This window comes from Borostomias antarcticus (genome assembly GCF_949987555.1).
Source record: "Borostomias antarcticus genome assembly, chromosome: 14".
NCBI classification, from domain to species: domain Eukaryota; kingdom Metazoa; phylum Chordata; class Actinopteri; order Stomiiformes; family Stomiidae; genus Borostomias; species Borostomias antarcticus.
The window spans coordinates 21,919,536-21,939,935 of NC_140247.1; the positions used below are offsets into that span (position 1 = coordinate 21,919,536).

At 44.2% G+C, this 20,400-nt stretch overlaps 1 protein-coding gene across 1 annotated transcript; it reads right to left on the bottom strand.

Annotated features, from left to right (window-relative positions):
- Nucleotides 1–109: 109 nt before the first annotated feature.
- Nucleotides 110–11,903, bottom strand: LOC311317554 (thrombospondin-1-like; the record flags this gene model as incomplete). The annotated part of the gene is made up of 12 exons (XM_084448628.1): nucleotides 110–278; nucleotides 389–486; nucleotides 592–863; nucleotides 977–1,204; nucleotides 1,429–1,663; nucleotides 2,131–2,249; nucleotides 2,363–2,522; nucleotides 2,985–3,092; nucleotides 3,202–3,420; nucleotides 3,527–3,807; nucleotides 3,939–4,002; nucleotides 11,775–11,903. 12 exons carry the CDS (start codon nucleotides 11,901–11,903, stop codon nucleotides 110–112), a joined length of 2,082 nt encoding a protein of 693 aa, XP_084304754.1.
- Between the last annotated feature and the right edge of the window lie 8,497 nt (nucleotides 11,904–20,400).

Consider the following 20,400-nt stretch of genomic DNA (forward strand, 5'->3'; position numbering starts at 1 on the left):
CCTGTGATTCAGATCCACTCCAAAATTTAAGGGGTTTTAAAGTGGCACATGCTACACCTTTCCACCGAGTTTCATTAAAATCAGTCTGGCAGTTTTTTTTTTTGCGGGATCATTCTGCCCGTATCATCCATGTCTTACCTCTGCATTCGTATTTGAGGTCTGAGAAGTACACCATCTCCTGAGAGAAGACGTAGAGGCCTAGTCTTCCACCGGCGTATGTCTTGTCATAGATGTTGCCAGAATCAGCCATGATTCTCTTGCCTTCATACATCATCACCCTGGAAGAAGGTATGAATCCCATTAGCTCATCAGCGCATCAAGCCAAGAGCTAGCGAGAGTTATTGAAATGATTTTAGTGTTTGAGAGCTCAATGGAATCTGAGTCTCACCTGATGAGTCCAGTCTTGGGCCTGTGAATCAGCTGCCATCTGTAGGCGGTGTAGTCCTTCCAGCCGATGTTCTTAGGGTCGTGCCACAGAGTACGCACCTGCGAAAATCAATCGCAAAAACATGATGAGAAAAATCCCCTTTCAAAGTCAAAATCTGTCAGATCTCACAGTTGCCACTTGGGATTCTGGGAAACTGAGCTTACCTGTCCGGCAGTGTCTCCAGTGTGCCACAGGGCATTCCTCAGGTGCTCTCCGGAGCCAGTGGTGGAGTTGACCACTTTGATGGACAGGCCAGAGTAGCCCTGAGCTCTGGTAGGGGTGTGGGACCAGTAGGTCTGTGTAATCTGCTTCCAGGTCGCTGCGTAGAACCTGGAGCTGGACTGGTAGCCGAAAACGAAGCCCACGTAGTCGTCGTCCCTGTCCGTGTTGATGAAGAAGGTTCCGCTGAAATCCACGGCGTTGAACTCATCATAACCTGGACGGCAAAGAGAATGGGTCAAGGCTTGTGTGTGGAAGTTCACTACACACTGAATTCAGTTTTTCTTGGGTTTTCTTTAGATCTCTAGAAGCCGTTGATATTCTACTTACCAACAGCAATGCCGGGGTCGCAGTTGACGGTCTGGACCAGCTCTTTGCCCTGGTGATGGACCACCCAGTTGGGGTCGATCTGCGAGGTGCCCTTGGGGTCCAGGGGTACCATTTGGAACCTGCGGAAGTCCGTATCAGAGATGGCGAAGTTCTCTGGGCACACATCGTAGATGTCCAGCACGTTGTCCTGGTCAAAGTCGTCTTTGCAAACATCTCCACGACCGTCACCTGAAAGGGAGAGAAAACGCAATTAGACATGGAGGCTAAAGACTTTGATTGAGCTAAGTCAAGTGATGCATGGTAGTTTACAATAAGTGTCCACTCTGATATTCGAGCCAATGGATTGCTGACAGCATATTTAACAATTTCATGAATCATTCTCTATGTACAGTGGGTCCATTGAATGGTGCAACATAGCCATTGTTTACCAGGAACTGGAGAGTGTGACTCACCATCACTGTCCAGCTGGTCAGGGTTAAAAGCCAGCCTACAGTTGTCCTTGTCATCGGGAATGCCATCGTTGTCATCATCGTGGTCACAAGCGTCGCCCTTGCCATCTTTGTCATGGTCGGCCTGGTTGGCGTTGGGGATGTCGGGACAGTTATCCAAGTTGTTCTGGTGACCGTCCTCGTCGATATCCTGGTTGCTGTCGCACTTGTCTCCCACGCGGTCGGAATCCGAGTCAATCTGTGGGAAGGCGGAATTCCTTTAGTGTTCTGAAGCACACATTCTCGTACTGTGAAACACTTGTCTTCACTTCAGCGGTGAAGAGAGTTGCCTGTATCTCACCACACTCGATATGAGAGGTGCTATTCACCCCCCCATTCTTAAATGTAGCCCCTTGTCTTCAGGAATGCTAGCTATGTCCCCAATGCTAGCTATGTCCCCTTAAACAAGTATCCTGTGTCCTCACACCTTGGCAGGACTACACACATGCATTCATGTCTGTTCAAAACAAGGGGATGAATGATGGAAGGGGGCCCTTACACTCGTTTTTCTTCCAGACCTCACATTCCTGTCTTTCATTAGAGCAGAGAAAAGGTGCAGTCTATATCCACTGTTCTGGGAGTGGGGAGGGGGCATGTATTGGCCTATTATGTCAGCTCTAAGTTCCTTAGGGACTTAGGGTCTTATGTAATGGAGCGTGTAGCTACCTGGTCAGGGTTATGCTCTAGAGGACAATTGTCGCAGTGGTCTCCTACGCCGTCAAAATCGCTGTCTCTCTGGTCCAAGTTGTACACATAGGGGCAGTTGTCTTTCTCATTCAGAATACCTATCAAATGAAAAAACATCTTACATTAGCCAACAGCACATCATAGGACCTTTTATTCAGTCTGAATATACAATCTTAAGAGTGCCCGGTGTTGATGTGAAATCGTCTCTTACCGTCGTCGTCAATGTCAATAGCGCACGCGTCACCCTCCCCGTTGTTGTCGGTATCGATCTGGTCAGGGTTGCTCTCAAACACACAGTTGTCACAGCGGTCACCAACATCATCTCTGTCTGCGTCATACTGGGCTGGGTTGTACACCCTTGGGCAGTTGTCCTAGATCCAGATGGAAAATGCCATTAGTTTGATAAAATTTCAAAGTATTGACATTTGATACTGTATGAGGAAAGGGTTATGCCCATGAGAAATGTGTGTAGGACATTTGATACTGTATGAGGAAAGGGTTATGCCCATGAAAAATGTGTGTAGGCCTCAGGTCTTATGGACTTTGTCTGTGTTTAAATCTGATACTGGGTTTCTACCGAGCCTGCAATGCACCATATAAGGGATGGGCTTGAAGCCATGTTGCCCTGAGTTCTTGGCTAGAACCCCAACCCACTCAGATATTATGCAGTTTATTTGCTACTGGCTTTCTCCCTAACTTTCCCACTCTCTCTGGTTGGATGTGCAGAGACTAGCATTCCTGCATCCCAGAGGAACGAGGTCTAACTGAATTGCTAGGTTTGGTCTCAGTGTGGAAAACCAAGCCCTGGGAGAGTAAGAGTTACGATGTCTCACCCTGTCATCAGCGATCCCATCGTTATCATCATCATGGTCGCAAGCGTCACCAAGGCCATCTTTGTCGTGGTCTTCTTGTCCGGAATTGGGCAGGCTGGGACAGTTATCCTGTCAGAACACAAAGGGGACAGTTAGAGAAACATTTGCAGAACTACAGTGGAGAGGATAAATGAAGTGGTCTGTTGTTTTTCTGGGAGCTTGGCTGGGGTCCGGCTACCTTCTTGCAATGGTAGGTGGCGTTCTCCACACACCCTAGCTCGTTGTTGGGCCAGCCGTCCAGGTCAGTGTCTTCTCCACAGATGTAGCCGTTCCCGGCGTACCCCGGCCTGCACTCGCAGCGGACCATGGAGTCGGAGAAGACGCCCAGGTAGATACAGTTAGCGTTCTTGTTGCAGTCTTGATTGCCATCCTTGCAGGAAATACCAGGTATGCAAACCTAGAGGCAGATAGGCAGGGTTAAGTTATTCTAGCCCGTTAGCATGAATAGTACCAAACCCCATACATCTGTATTGCGTTAGATTGCGAGGGAAGGCTAAGCTAACCTGTTTCTTAGCGGTGGCTTGCTCCAGTCCCCTTCCGAAGGGCTGAAGGCCGGAGTAGCGAGGGGGGCATGGCAGGCAGTTGTAGCCGGGCTCGGTGTTCTCACAGCGGTGGACTCCGTTCTGGACGTAGCAGGCGTCAGGGACTTCCTTACACTCATCAATGTCTTGGCAGGTGATGCCGTCTCCGGTGTAGCCCAGTGGACATCTACCACACTTCCATGAGCCATCTGGGAAGCTAGTGCACCTGGACCCAGCGAAGCAAGGGTTGGACAGACAACCATCTGAAAGAAAGAAATATAGACATTATAACTCTGCATAATAATGGAGGTGTGGGTTGTCAGTAATAAAACCATCACACAGGTGTTCATGCCGTTCCTTTACAGTAAGTAATATAATATGAATGTGTTCTTACCGACTGGACAGTCCTGTTTGTTGCACACTTGGGCCATCTTGCCCTCACCAACGCAGTCTTTAGACTAGACAAGGACTTCACTATGTAAAACTCTCATGTTCTACATACTGTGGAGGATTACCTGTAGCTGTGCTGGGGTTCCTCTCCTGTGAGGACAGGGGTTGGGGTTGGCGGGGGTCAGCGTGGACCACCACTGGTGTTTCACCTAGCTGTGGGCTGTGTGTGGTTGGTGAGCCTGGTAGTCCTGTTGCTGAGGGCGGCTGGGGATCACTGCCGGATTCTGGCCCTGGGCAAATTGAGACAAAGAAAACCACCTGTTCCTTGTATCTTTCTACCTTTCACATTAGCATTGAAATATATATTCAATGGCATAATCATGTTTCTCCTTTACATTTGGGTGTCAATGTATGAAATGTTAAGACATTACATACAAAACACTTTCCAAATAAGTGTATTTAGACGAGTCTTAAAAGAACCCAGAGTCTTGCCAGGGATCTCGATAAACAGTGTATTGTAGTATCTTCAACGGCCTATGATTTGCCTAATGACTTTTGTATTTTTTAGATCCCAATGAATATGAATCATGAGCTCATAAACACTGAATCTTTTGTGGCAAACAAACAACAATGTCTGCACATAAAAGTTTGCTAGCTGGCAAACCCCTTGGCTCCACTGAGGCCATCAGCGTCAACATCAACATTCTACCGTCAAAAATCAAGAAATGAATCTCGGCAATTCTCTAACGTCGGACGCAACGCAACGGCTGCAGTGGAGCCGCTGTCATAAATTACAATGGATTCATTTCCTTATCATCTGATAGTTGATGGTAGATGACCCAGTGGAGCCGTTTGACGCTGTAGCCCAACCAAACCTCCCGACCCCTATATTTACTGTTCAACTCCACTTCTGAGTAGTAGTTCATACGCATTTTCCAGTCAAAGATAGAGAGGGGAGGGAAGCACATGCCCATTCCACGCCATCTGCAAACAAACAAGTGCACAGTCACACATGATGTACATCATCAGCAGACAGGATACAGTTGTTGAATGTCTAAGTGGAGTGGGCTTTTCTAGTTTAGATGTATCTATAGAGTCCCATCACTTTTTGGCTCCGCCCAGCGACCACTGGCGGAGGGCATATTTTCAGTCGTGTGTGTTATTTCGTTTGTTCATTCGTTCGTCACATAGCAGGATTATACAAAAACTACCAGAGCAATTTTCATGAAACTCGGTGGAGGGGTGTAGCATGGGCCAAGTTCGTTTTGGTGCGGATCAGAATCACTAGGCAGATACACTAATTAAAAGAAAACAACATTTGCCATACTTGGGCCGGTTTCCTTCCCTTTATGTCTACTTCTCCTGCAGGGTTTACTATACTGCCGGTGGCCGAGCGGTAATGTATCAGTCTAGCAATATGTTGACCCGGGTTCAGCTTTTGATATCAACTTTTTGTTGTTGCTGGTTACGCCCAATATTGTCTTATGTTTCTGTGCATGTAAAACAAAATCATATCTGATTCATGAAAAACAAATCAGATAAACTGTATTAGGAAAAGTTAACATTTCTTAGCCTGGATCCTGTGGTATAAGCCTACATGTAAATCATAAGCTACCTGCACATCTGGGCTGAGGCCTTAGCCCTTGAGTGTCAGGTTTCACTAACTATGTGTTCTTCTTAATTTGAGTGTTGAAGCAAACAGAAAAAAACTGTATTATCCGTTACATAGCAGGATTGTACAAAAACTACCAGAATGATTTTTACGAAACTCAATGGAGGGATGTAGCATAAGCCAACTTAGAACCCATCCAAGAGACATGGACACTGAACTAGTGCCCCACTACCCCTCCCAGAGGCATGGAGACTGGGCTAGTGCAGTGCCCCTCTACCCCTCCCAGAGGCATGAACACAGGACTAGTGCCCTTCTACCCCTCCCAGAGACATGGACACTGGGCTAGTGCGTGTCCTTTTTACCTCCCAGAGGAATGAACACTGGACTTAATTTCTGTATATAGTTTTGTAACTTATGTCTTCTGTTATTGTCTGTAATGGCTGATTGAAAAAAATACACAAGTACACAAGTATGTTGAGTTGTGTTCATACATGACCACCTCTAATAAAAACCACTATCAGTTACACCACCAAAAAGCTTACTCTTCAATGCTGCACGTGTGCTATATTTATACTGAGAAGTGAGTTTAACCATTTCAACTTGATTACACCAACAAAATGCATTAATGGGCGGAGCCCTGTGCTCTCTGAGCACCCTTTCTAGTTTTTGGTCTAAAATGCTTACACTTTAGACCAAAACTCAAAAGTAAGCAGTGAATTAAAAGGTATACGTGATTTAAATAGTTAATATAAAAAGAACCTCAAGTGATTTTAACTTTCTCTATGACAAAAATACATAATGATGTTAAAATTAAGCAAAAAAGGCCATGCAATAAATGGTACGGTGATAATCTACGGGGGGGTTTTAGGTTGGACAGTGTCATGTCGTGAGTGAGTCTGTCAGTCTCCCCGTAGTACCATAATCCACCACAAAAGGGGCGCCTTTCCAATGCATTTTTCTATTGACAAGTACATTTAGATTTTTACATCCAAAACTATGCTTGCTGTCTCAGTATAGTGTCAGACAAGTTTACTAGGGAAACCATGTACTTTCTACATCCGCAGAGAGTAGAGCTTGAGGTGTTTAATAGCGCTAGATATGTCAGTATTTCAACTTTCATTATAAGACTTTAGACCATACAGGTGCATGGACTTGTTTGCCCACTAGATGGAGACGTTATTGTCCTCTTACTCACTCTACCATGGTTTGTAGAGAGCTTATTTTGGTCAATCATTAATACACATGATGTGACATCTGTGCATCAGCATTGAGTCATACTTATAGCGCCACCTACTGCTTACAGGAAGTCCTCATAACTCCTACATACATTATCCAATTTACCCCAAATTGCTCACGCTTGATCAAGCCCCCAGGATTCGAAATCTAAAGTGAAGGCCTATTGAACCGCGCCATCTTGGCTAGATTTGTAGTCACTTGGCTATTTCCGGTGACTTTTGACTTGCGCAGTTGAGCTTCTCTGGCCGACGCGCGTCCACGCACGTTCCCGGCTCTCCCCGCTTTGATTTAGCAATGAAAACCGGCTTGCATATTAACCTGTTTTTGTCAAATATATCAATTGGAGAAATTATTTTTTGATCCTGGCATCTTAGTTTTAACAGGTTAAATATAATTGAACATGTTTTGTTTGCTAGTAGATGGTATTCATTCCGTTCGCGATAACGTTATTGCAGCCAGGCTAAATTCCTCCAGGGAGTCAGTGACAGGCGAGTTGAAGAGCTTCACTCCCCGCCAGCAGGAGCTCTGGCCGCGGCTACCGCATCTCGGAAAACCCGCTGAGTTCATGGCTGCTATTTCACACTCGCCCTTGATCAATCCCAATACCGATCCATGGTAATAATGAATCAATCGTTCAGATCAGATCGGCAGTGCTGCATGCATGTTACAACATCATTGTTAGCTTTATTAACATAACCATAGCCTACATTTATCTCTCTAACGTTAGGCTATCCATCTTACACCAGTCGGCCATTCGATAGCTGGAAGCGGTCAACGCCAACGTTGACTGAAAACACCCAAACTCAGTGTATCGTTTCATCTTCATGCTACACATCAACTCCTTTACATTGTATGTGAATAAATTCCTGTTATTCTAAAAATATCCCATTTCTGTCCATTCCTGGAAAAGGCTAATAATTGCTGTCAAATGATCACTCCAGTTTATCACCGTATCCCACTACCATTTCAACTATGCACAGGAGGTTGTCTTGTGGTCATTTTCATTAAAAAATGATTAGCCTGATCAGTTTGTTGTATGTATTAAGCCCTTTTTGAGCGGTATGCTTGTATTAATAGCTTATAGCTTGCCATACTCACCAACCTTGGGACCTCAGAAATAGGGAGCATTTCCAAACCAAATTGCCAAATAACCAAATTTATTCACATACAATGTAAAGGAGTTGATGTGTAGCATGAAGATGAAACGATACACTGAGTTTGGGTGTTTTCAGTCAACGTTGGCGTTCACCGCTTCCATTTATTGAATGGCCGACTGGTGTAAGATGGATAGCCTAACGTTAGAGAGATAAATGTAGGCTATGGTTATGTTAATAAAGCTAACAATGATGTTGTAACATGCATGCAGCACTTCCGATCTGATCTGAACGATTGATTCATTGTTACCATGGATCGGTATTGGGATTGATCAAGGGCGAATGTGAAATAGCAGCCAGGAACTCAGCGGGTTATCCAAGATGCGGTAGCCGCGGCCAATGCTCCTGCTGGCGGGGAGTGAAGCTCTTCAACTCGCCTGTCACTGACTCCCTGGAGGAATTTAGCCTGGCTGCAATAACGTTATCGCGAACGGAATGAATACCATCTACTAGCAAACAAAACATGTTCAATTATATTTAACCTGTTAAAACTAAGATGCCAGGATCAAAAAATAATTTCTCCAATTGATATATTTGACAAAAACAGGTTAATATGCAAACCGGTTTTCATTGCTAAATCAAAGCGGGGAGAGCAGAGAGAGCCGGGAACGCGCGTCTACATTTCAGATAAATGTGAACTTTTTCGTGGACGCGCGTCGGCCAGAGAAGCTCAACTGCGCAAGTCAAAAGTCACCGGAAGGCCTGAAAAGCACAACTGCGCAAGTCAAAAGTCACCGGAAATAGTCAAATGACTACAAATTTTGCCAAGATGGCGCGGTTCAATAGGGCTTCATTGTTGATAGCGGCCAGTGAATGGAGTGGCTGTATCCAGTTTATATAATACATCCATGCGCTTGATGAAGGTCGTGTCGTGAACACATCTCTAGGTCAGTATTGAGTCATACTTATAGCGCCGCCTACAGGTCAAGCAGGAAGTCATCATAACTCCTACATACATTGTCCGATTTATACAACATTTCTCACGCTTCATCAAGGTACCGTCTTGAACACATCTATGCTTCGATATTGAGTCATGCTTAGAGCGCCACCTACTGGTGACAGGAAGTTTCTCTCAGTACTGAACACCGAAATAGCACACCCTTTAATGGCGCGCACCCCACGCATGCTCACTGCTGCTCGCAGCCCTAGTTGGTTTTATCTTTTGATGCCACATTCTGCAATTTTGTTTGAGGTAGTGAAATCAGTGTGAGAAAAACAAATGTTTGAGTGCTGTAAAATAATCTAAAATAATTGACAGTGTAGGAAGACGGAACTTTATTTATATGCGGTTTCCTGCGGCATCTCTTTGGCACGTGCACTTCCTGCTTCGGCTATCGGGAGCTTGCACCGATGCAGGCTTGCTTGCTATTTAAGGGGTTGACAGTCCACTCGCACTCCAAGCGCACTCTGCGCTAATTGGTTTGGGACGGCCCTTAACATGGCGAAGCTCGGCGTGAACGCTCAAACGGAGGGGGAGTGGATAGGGCGAGGACTTAGGGGGTGATTTGAGATTGGGTCTACATGTATTTCACTGCTTATTCGCTCAGCTTTGCAGACATTTTCAGGTTTTCTCCAACAAAAATTGAAGTTTTGCGACTGTTGGGTGCAGCATGGATGTCATCTAGACAGCCAGAGACAGGTAATCAGGCGTGCAGTGATCTACTCACAATGTAGACTTCATAAGCTTCTTCAGCACCAGTGACTTGGGATCCAGGCAGTACGGAACTATGTTTGATCCTGTGTTCAAACTAATACTGGAAAGAGATGGGAAACATTTACTTCACCTGATATCAAATCATCCCACCAGTGTAAAACAATGAATCATCCCGCCAGTACAACAGAATGAATCATCCCACCAGTACAACAGAATGAATCATCCCACCACTACAACACAATGAATCATCCCACCACTACAATCTCCTGCCTGGACTACTGCAACTCCCTCCTTACTGATGGAGAGACAGACACAGATAGATTGATACATACAGTATCAGTGTAACATGGACTTACATGACCTCCACTTTATCACAGGAGTTGTCAGCCGGATGGATCTGGATATCCACAATTCTCCCGAGGCTGCGGGGCGGAAGTCTGCCACGGACATGGTTACAGAGACAATGCTGGATGGAAGAGTCTGTGGGTGGAGTCATGGTTAAAAACAGACCTTTAAAAACTCACGCCTACAGAGCAATGTGATATACAACAAATACATCTGTATGACAATTTGGATGTGTTATTGATTCATACTGTATGCATTTAATGGAAATGCCAGTTAGATAGACAGACAGACAGACAGACAGATAGATAGATAGATACTTTATTGTTTGATATTCTATAGATTGCATTTTTTCATTTTTCATTTTATTGCATTGATTTGAGTTGAGTTGCATATTGAAACATAAAAAATGTTCTACAATGTAGTAAATAGCAAACATAGTAATAACATAGCTATTACAGTGATGGCTGTAATGATATTTCAAGACCATAGCAATGACAAAGTGAAAACAATATAGTAATATCGTAATTACATAACACTCACGTTGGGCAAGGGCAACACAAGCAATGACTGAGAGGAGCAGGAGCACTCTGGTTATCATGGCCATGGTTGCGTGGCGTTCGTACAACGGTCGTGTCGTCTCTGGTCTCACTGGTAGAGATGAGTCTCTTGTAGTCAGACGAATGACGATGTGATGAGAGGACAATGAGAGAGAGAGAGAAGCTACCGAGAGGCGAGGAGAGACAGAGGCCTCTTTAACTGGAGCATCTCGGAGGTCTGCGCCGCCTCTCTCCTGTGACCAGGGGAAATTTCCTTCACAGGAAACTGAAACACGTTGACAAACCACAACGCTGTATCCTCCCTCGCCCACCGCCACAACCGCACCAACAAGCCTACTCCACATCTCAACTTACTGTGAGAGACTTTATTTACACCTGCTGAGTTTTACATTACTGTTGGACTCCTAAGGCCCAAATCCACAAGTAATGGATTGCTCCTGCTAATAGCTCAATATTTTGCACAGCAATTGCAACGGCAATCTGTTCCAGTTCAGCACGATATCCACAGCAGATTTTGCTCTAATGATGGGAAAACACTCCCAAATTTTCCACCTGTGTGCATTTTACACCTACGATTGCAATTATCCATGTGGTAAACATTGCCTTTGTGCCAAGAACACAATATTCACGACAATGGCAGAGAGAAAGCACACATATACATTTTCAGACCGAGAGCTGAATGTCCTCACCTACGAGGTGCAGATATGCAGCCAAACTGCAAGGGATCTATACCCAACTGAGAGAAATCACATTTGGGAATCCTTATCAGAGCGTTAGTAGAGTTGTCCCTATTTCAGCACACAAATTGGTTCATAATGAAAACAACAGACCGCACTTTTTTGCAGAAAATATCAGTTCTGTTTGTTGCTGTGCATCACAGCTGGCTGAGCTTGTTTAAATCCCTCTCTATGTATGTTCCGCCCTTAATATCATCCCATATAAATTCAATATCATTCAAACCTCACAAGTTCTGAGAAGAGACAGAAGGAGAGAGTGCGCACTTATTAAGCAATTAATAGCTTTTCAAAAGCGGTATTTTTAATTTGTGCCTAATTTGCATACATTCAAATGAGACTGTGCAGCCATGAGCTATTTGCTCATCGGTGTAGTTTGCAATACTTTTCACCCTTTGCATGTGCTTTGTGGATTGGATGCTATTGCTTTGTATAATTTGCACGGGTTTTGCCGCTGCAAAAGCCGCACAATCCTTTTGAGGATTTGGCCCTAGGAGTTAAGATGGCTGTTTTGAGGGTTAGGGTTAGTGTTACGGCGCCGCTCCCACACTCATCCCCTCCAGCTCTTCCGCAGCAGGGACGCGTTGTGCGCCGTTCTGGCTCCGTTCCGCGGCGTTCGGGATATCCCGAATTCCCACCCCCCGCCTCCGGAGCTGGGGCGCGTTCGCGCTCCTCATCCCCGGAGAGTGATCCCGAGAGACCTAGTACCTCATCCCCAGAGAGTGATCCCGAGAGACCTAGTACCTCATCCCCGGAGAGTGATCCCGAGAGACCTAGTAGCCTACCTCAGCCCGCGCGCAGCGCGCCCTCCGACGCCGCAATCTTGGTGATTGACGAGCTCACGGCGGAGCTCTGCACACCGGGTCTCAATCATCTAATCTACCTCAACCTACAAGAACCCTGGTCTTCTTGACGCTCATCTTCCCATAACGTTACTGTGGCAAGTAGCTAGCTAATTTAGCCAACTTTGACTGCTGTCCGTAGCCTATCTTAGTTGTGTTTTTCCGTCGTGTTTGTTTTGTTTCTTATCGTGTTTCCGTTTATCCCCAGACCTGGTGTGCAGTGCCTCTTGCCTGTCTATCCACCTCTGGACTGATACTACGGATTCCTCGACCCTTGCCTCGCCCCTGACCTCGACCTTGGATTATATTTACTGGATTACGTACACCGATCGCCTGACCCCACCTGTGACTTTGACTCAGATTTTCGCCTTGCCCCCGAACTGTTTTGTTGCACCAATAAAGGCCCTGCTGGGCAAACCGTCCGCTGTCTCCTGAGCCGTGCGTTTTAGTCATTTGCCAACCAGCCCTGACAGTTAGAGGGGGCCTCATTCACTTATATCCATTCATCAAGTGTTTTCTTAAATTTCTCCTTAAGAACCTCCTAAGAACAGTCCTAAGAAAAGTCTCAGTCAAATTCATGAACCTAAGAATTGTTTGCAGCTGTGTTCTTATTCAATTGTTGTCATAAATAGAAAGTGTGTGCCAGTTGTGGAAGACCAAGAATTCCAATGTACTTGTTGCATATGGAAAAATAAAATCTCTTGAACTTGAATTCTTGCACTTGAACACATTTGTGCAATCAACATATTCCTTCACGCGCACAGCATTTTGGCACAAAAATAATGCCATGCAGCAATGACTCATTACATTAGTCATTTAGCAGACGCTTTTATCCAAAGCAACTAACAATTGCATTTAATGTAGGAAAAGCCAATGTACTACTACTTGCCAGAACTAAGTGCATCTTCTTTCTAAAACAAGTGACTAAGAGCATAATCTAGTGCTGAAGGCAAAGTGCAAGGAATAGCAATCTAAAGTACAGTGCAATAAAATACAATAAGTGCTTAGGAGGGAGGATTGTTGTAGTACTTCTTGAAGAGATGAGTTTTGAGCCTGCGCCGAAAGATGGGCAGCGACTCTGCTGTCCTGACATCAGTGGGCAGTTCATTCCACCACTGCGGTGCCAGGACAGAGAAGAGCCGTGACCGTGTCGATCGACCGCAGGGGCCTCGGAGTGACGGGGCAACCAGTCGCCCTGAGGTAGCAGAGCGTAGCAGTCGGGAGGGGGTGTAGGGTTTGACCATGGCCTGGAGGTAGGATGGGGCTGTTCCTTTCAATGCCCTGTAGGTTAGCACCAGAGTTTTAAACTGGATGCGAGCCACTACAGGGAGCAAATGTAAGAGACTCCAAATGTAAGAGAAAGAGAAAGTCGTTGAGAAGTGGAGGTAGCACTACTGCTGCAGGAGGTGAACAGCAAACAACCTGTCATATTTAGTGGATATAACATAACACAAAAAAGATGCATGGGATGCTATAGCCTATTGATATGACAATGAATTGAAATCTGTTTATTAGTCACACAGCTATTGACACACACATGTAGCGTAATGCGTGGCGACTGAACACACACACTCACTTTCACACACACACACACACACACACACACACACACACACACAAACACACACATGCATTTAGCAGGCGCTGGTGTGTCCTCTGTGTTTCACCCACGGACCTTGCAGACCACTTCAACATCCACCACACCAGTCAGCAGAACCACCCACACATGGGCCAACTACCTGTCCAGCCTGCTGGGGTCTGTTGGTACATGGATGTCACCAGCAGCAGTCAAAGCTTACCTTCCCGCAGAGTTTCTAAGATACCCAGACACTCAGGTTGTGACTGACTGTACAGAGATCTACTGTACAAACACCATCCTCTCGCCTCCTACGGAGAAGTGTACAGTACTCCACATGCAAAGCACATCCCACATTTAAGTGTATTCTGGGAATGGCACCACGTTTAAATTAAATTACAGTTTAATTAAAAAACGTGAGTTTATTTTTTTTTAAACTTGATTCAGCTACACAGTGACACACACCATTGCACACACAGTGAGCGGCGACATGGCACACATGCCATTTTCGGGGGTCGGCGGTAGAAGTTGCTCCCAACATTTCTCCCATCTCAGCTGTCCTCCTCTAGGGGCAGCCAGGAGCAGTGGGCAGCCATCGTTCATGGCGCCCGGGAACTTCGCCCCACTCCCTGGAGCTGGGATCGACCTGGGGACCTTGAGATTCCTCCCGAGCTACGTGCATAGACCCACAACATCCCTGGTGGGCATGGCACCGCATGGAGCCATTACCTTTGTGTCGGCTCTGTATGCAGGCTCTGTGAGTCATCATGGTGGACAATAGCTTCCTCATAAATGACACAGAAATAAGTGAGGGCCCAAACGAGTGGCATGCAGCCACTGAGGAAGGCGGACGAAAACATCTGGCTGCATTTTATGATTTCATGTTGAAATAATAAAAAAGAGATGAACAGCTCTTTTTGGGTCGTGTTGAACTGTATTCCTAATGAATGACCATGGTCTACCCACCAGCCTTTCTCCAGATGGAGGTGCATTAAATGGACTGCACCTATATAGCGGTTTTATCCAAAGTGCTTTACAATGAAGGCCTCTCATTCACCCATTTACACACACCAATGGTGACAGCTGCCATGCAAGGTGCTAGCCTGCTCATTGGGAGCAATTTGGGGTTAGTATCTGGCCCAAGGACACTTCAACATGTGGACAGGAGGAGCCGAAATTTGAACCGATGACCTTATGATCATTGGATGACCCACTCTTCCTCCTGAGCTACAGCCGCCCACATTAGGAGGGTGAAAAGGCACACACACTGTTTGCCACAGTTATCCCCTCACAGGGAGCATTAAGCAGCTCTTCAGCGTGGCCTACTTCCCTGTCAAGCTGATGCATTGCTGCTAGGAAGGGGGTCGTCCGTGGGCTGGCCACCTTTAAAAAGGAGTCTAATTTAGGAAGCTCTGCTACATTCTCTTCCTTTCTCTTGTCATGTCTTCCGCCATTTTTATGTTTGAAAGACATGATGACTGCTTGCTATGCTTGCAGGTGTGCTCAGTCTCTGGAAGTTCATATATTGTGCCTAAACTAACTATATCGTATCTTCTCATGATCAAATAGAGACTTGACATTGGACAGCAACATAATATGTTAAAGCAATACATAGCGTTTTCTCCGGTTTTCTCGGAACTGGCTCTGCGAGTAAGTGCACTGTTATCAGATTGTCTTTTTCTTTTTCTGGCTTCCTCCGTGATGCGTTTCGCTTCGGTTTTCTCACCTCTGCCATGATATCATTGAGTTAAAAAACGCATGATATCCATAGACGCCGGAATAGTTAGCTACTACTGTGTTGTTTAAAGGAGTTGTAAAGGGAAAATGCACGTTTAGCCCTGTTTTAAGGTTACTTATGATCATATACAATGGTTCAGATCAAAACGTTGACAAAACTAGCACTTTTGATAAAGTCTGATAATTGCTCTACCACCGTTTTGGTCATTGGATGATGATGATGATGATGATGACCGTTTTGGTCATACAATGGATGTGGATGGGCACCTTGAAAAATCTTTCAAAAACATGTTAAACTCTCGATTTCAAAGACAAGAAGCTCACCGAGGGGGTAAATTGGTGTCCCTTGGTGTTCTGACATCAAATTTGCTGCAAAGTATGAATCCTGTAGGGTTTTATTGATCATTTTATAAAATCCATTGACTTGTATTGATGCGACCGTTGTGGATGTGTAGATCAATCCGCAGAGGGGATTCAGGAAGCGGAACTACTTACGGTAGCTATTGTTATTGTTTATGTTGCTAGGCTACCTAGTTTGCGGAAGTTTACACACGTATGTGCTGCGTCTAAATAGTTCTATGATAAATATTTTAAAAAGCCTTTCCAGATGAACTAGAATCTTACTTTATGGCGAATTATATGTCAGAACGCCAACTAACACCTCGGTGAGTTTCTTGTCTTTGAAATCGAGAGTTTAAGTTTATGTTTTTGAAAGATTTTTCAAGATGCCCACCCACATCCATTGTATGACCAAAACGCTGGTAGAGCAATTATCAGACTTTCTCAAAAGTGCTAGTTTTGTCAACGTTTTGATCTGAACCATTGTATATGATCATAAGTAACCTTAAAACAGGGCTAAACATGCATTTTCCCTTTACTACTCCTTTAAGCACAAAGTTGCGCATGCACACTTCGACTGAATGCTGCGTCCCGGGGCGAGTTTTAAAAGGTAATGAATGTCAATGTATTATCTTTCTGAGTAGACTGTTTGGACGATTCAGCTTACTTTTAGTAAATCTAATTGGACAATTAACACCAGACATGTTTGTAAAGGTCCAAATATCACAATGTATTGCTTTAACTCTGGTCGGGTAGGACTGACAAAGTGCTGATCAACAAGTCGGATGAGGTCAGACAGGCTGACTGGAATAAATGGTGCTGGCTGACATAATCACACTGCCCCAGTGGCAAATGTTGATTAATGGGACAGTGGACATAAATGTCAGAAAGGTCCCACAATCACCCGGCCACTGATGGCATTACATAACTGTCACAGTCTCTCAGGGAGGGAATAAAATCCCTGATCTATTCTAATAGAAAAGTAAAAGCCATGATCAGACATTTGAGTTCAGTATGCAACTATTTATTATACAGTTCACTGACCTTAACACACAACACAGCTGCACAGTGTGACAGCCCACAGGGTTTGGGTCAGCCACAAACAGACTAGGGCAGCGTTGCACACAGAGAAACCAGGAGTCAAGATCGCCATTTGGCCTTCTTGGCCGTTTAATAAAGCAAACAAAAACTCAATTGTACAAACAGCACAAGAGCAGAACACAAATCACTACAAAACAAATCAAAAAGGTACGTTTCACCAAAGTCAATGCAAAACACTCAGGAGGAGGCAGCGTGCCTCTCCTCCAACTTCTCTCTGGTTAGGCCATTCCTGGTGGCCATTCTGGGGAGTACCAAACAATAAATAAATATATAATTTGATACATTTATATCAAATTTAATGTATTTATTTACACATTACTGCATGCATTTATTCATGCATTTATTTATTTTTGTGCATATTTATTCATTCATTTATTTATTGGTCATTTGTTGAGTCATTTATTTATTTATGTAGGCTATTTATTTTTAATTTTGACAGGTTTGGTCCTCCATATGAAACGGACGTAAATAAATAAGGCTACACAAAGCTGCCGCTAGGTTTGATCTCTTTATATTCATTTTCTTTCAGCTTATTTTTTACGTCAGTCAGAGACAAGATAGGCTACTGGTGGTGGCTGCCATATTTACGTGTCTCCACAAGCGTCGCGCCCGCGGTCTCACTCAATTCGCGTCATGCGTTTCTCTCGGGTATTACGCATAATAATAAACAGACCCGGCACCCGAGGTAATAGAATCGGATCCATGGAAATGGAAATGTTGACCCGGACCCGTATGGGTCTCGGGTCGGGTTCGGGTCCTCTCGGATTTACCTGACCCGTGAAGACCTCTACCACAGGCCACAACTGTCTTCGCATCTTTACCAAAATCTACACAGATGATTAACAGACCAAGTCTCACTAGAGATGGATTTTTCATTTTCGAAAGCGTACACCTGTTACAACCAATCAAAATTGACAGCGAAGCCACCAAACAGGAAATGAGGTAATATACCAGCAAGTAGGCCTATCAAAACTACATTTGGCAAACTCATAGGTAGGGCTGGGTTTAAAAAATCGATTCATCGATTCTGAATCTATTCTGAATCAAATGATTCAGAATCGATTCATGAATCCCAAAATCGATCTTTTATTTAATGAATGAATGAATAAATTAAGGAATGAATAGTTCATTAATTCATTCAATGATTCATTCATTCATTCATTTTTGGAAATCAGTATCGATACCCAGCCCTAGTATTGATGTGTTGCATAACTTGGCAGTCATGTAATTAAGGTTACAGCTAAAAAAAGCAGGTTTTAGTAACACTAACCGAATCGATATTGAATCGAATCGTGATAATCGATTCCAAACCTTGTGAATCGGAATCGAATCGATTCTTGAAATTCGACTCGATACCCAGCCCTACTCATAGGGGACATTCCCATGACTTCTGTCACCAAATCCCATGTCATGAGCATAACCTACCCATACAGCACCACATCATGTGGTAAAGTATTTAAAACGGATGATAAGCAGGACGTGGAATGACGTCAATTGCAGGTGACTGAGAAGTGATAGACTACCAGCAGCAGCCCTTTCTTCACACAGTTATCTCATACATTTTAGCTACTGTAACGGATTAGAACTCAAGTGAACAGACATGGTCCCTCTCCTGATGCTGATGGCCGTGTACTGGAGCACAGGTAGGGCTCTGTTACAGCAGGTAGGGCTCTGTTATTTTATAGCCTATACAGCATGGGATAGCACAGCCCCGTGTTAGTGCATAATATAGGCCTAATTTATACTAATACAAAATATAGGCCTACGTGCATTTGTAGCCTACTGTAGCCTACATAGGGCTGTGTTCATTGCCGACCGTAGCTTAGGCTACTTTGCCAGCAACATATATTTGTGCCGCCCCAAACCGAACATTTTATTGTTATGTTAGTCAGAAACATGCACGCAAGACACTAAGTAAATGTTTTCCCATTCAAGTGAGAGATTCACACCAAGACCAAGACATTCACAAATATAAGCATATTATCCCCTATTACCTGGGGACCTATATGACATATAGTAATTTGTTATAAAATGTGTAGAGTAAGACTTCCAATGAGAATTACCTACCATACCAAACGCAGGGTCTGTGATAACACCTGTGCGATCGATTCGAATCCGCATCTCAGTGATTTGGGGTCATATTATTTCCTTGACTTGTTCTCTTTTTGTAGTTTTGGGTAACGCTTTATAATACAGCGTGTTTTACATGTTTTGTTTGAATCGCTGCATTGGCTGTGTGCTTTTAATTGTTACAACCCATTCCCAACGCAGTTATCGTCACCGCTAAAGCTTAACCTGTTATCGAGCTGCACTCCCGTGCTACTAGGCTACTACAACGACTGCAGCACAGTCAGAAAAGACCTCATCTCTGCTGGATGTGCGGGGTTTCTGCCCTCCCTAGACGGAACTGGCTTGGCAGATAGCGAACAGTATTCCAAGTGACAACACAACATTAACGTAAAGCAAAACCTTTGTAAAAAAAACAAAAAACAAAACAAACTTGACTTAATGTCGTGTCACTCTCAATGATAGACCAGTTTTGCTTGACAATGCGTTTGATTTTCTCAGCGTGTGTGTATATATATATATATATATAAATATAGGTAGGACCCCACTCATCCGAACTTCAGAGATCCGAACCTCCCGGTCTACCGGACAGGCTTAAACATTTTTTTTTTTTTAGCCTGCTATCTGGTTACTGGTGGGATTTTCATTACAGTACTGTATCCTACTGTGAATAAAAACAGAACTATATGTAGACCTAGATGTTGCCTGTAGGCTGTAGCCTACTGTCACGTTTCATTTCTTTGTTACTCTAATGTCGAGCGCAAAACGCAAACGAGTCGGCTGCGCGAGAGCTGCATTCCTTGGTAGCCAGAAAGCGCGTCAGCAACCTGAAGCAGAGGAGCATCGAGTCATTTTTCGTTCCCAGTTAATGGACTTCAGGAACACAGACGTGTTGTGAGCATGTAGATTAGCCTACTAAACCTACTGTATTTGTTAAATAATAGCCTACAGCCTAGGCCACGTTAGCCTACATCGGTTGTTTTAGAGACTTTCTTTTAGGCTACAATAGCCTAAGACACAACTTGTCTGTCATTTCATTTATTTATTTATTGATTATAATTTGCTCTTATTGTTCTAATGTTGGGTTGTTTTTAGGCTATACCATTTTGTTCTACGAATACAGTAGCCTATCGATGCAGCGTACGCCTCATTTGAGAATAAAGTAGCCTACTGTATTTGATCAAAGCACGCACTCAATTGGAAATTCGGTTATTTTATTATAGGCTACTGTAGGTCTCTTATAGGCTAGACTATATGAGTTTAGTTGGCTATTTGATTGCAATTTTGATGCATTTTCACGAGTAATTAAGGTTATCGGTCTATTATGAGTCTAGGCTATATGAAACAAGTATACCACTTATTGAATTTGGTGCATTTTAACATAAGTTTCAGTCATCCGGACATTTCAGAGATACGAACGACCTTTGGTCCCGTTGGGTTCGGATAAGTGGAGTCCTACTGTATATGTTACGGTCAATGTGAGAAAACGGGGAATGTGAGCTTTTCCCGGTT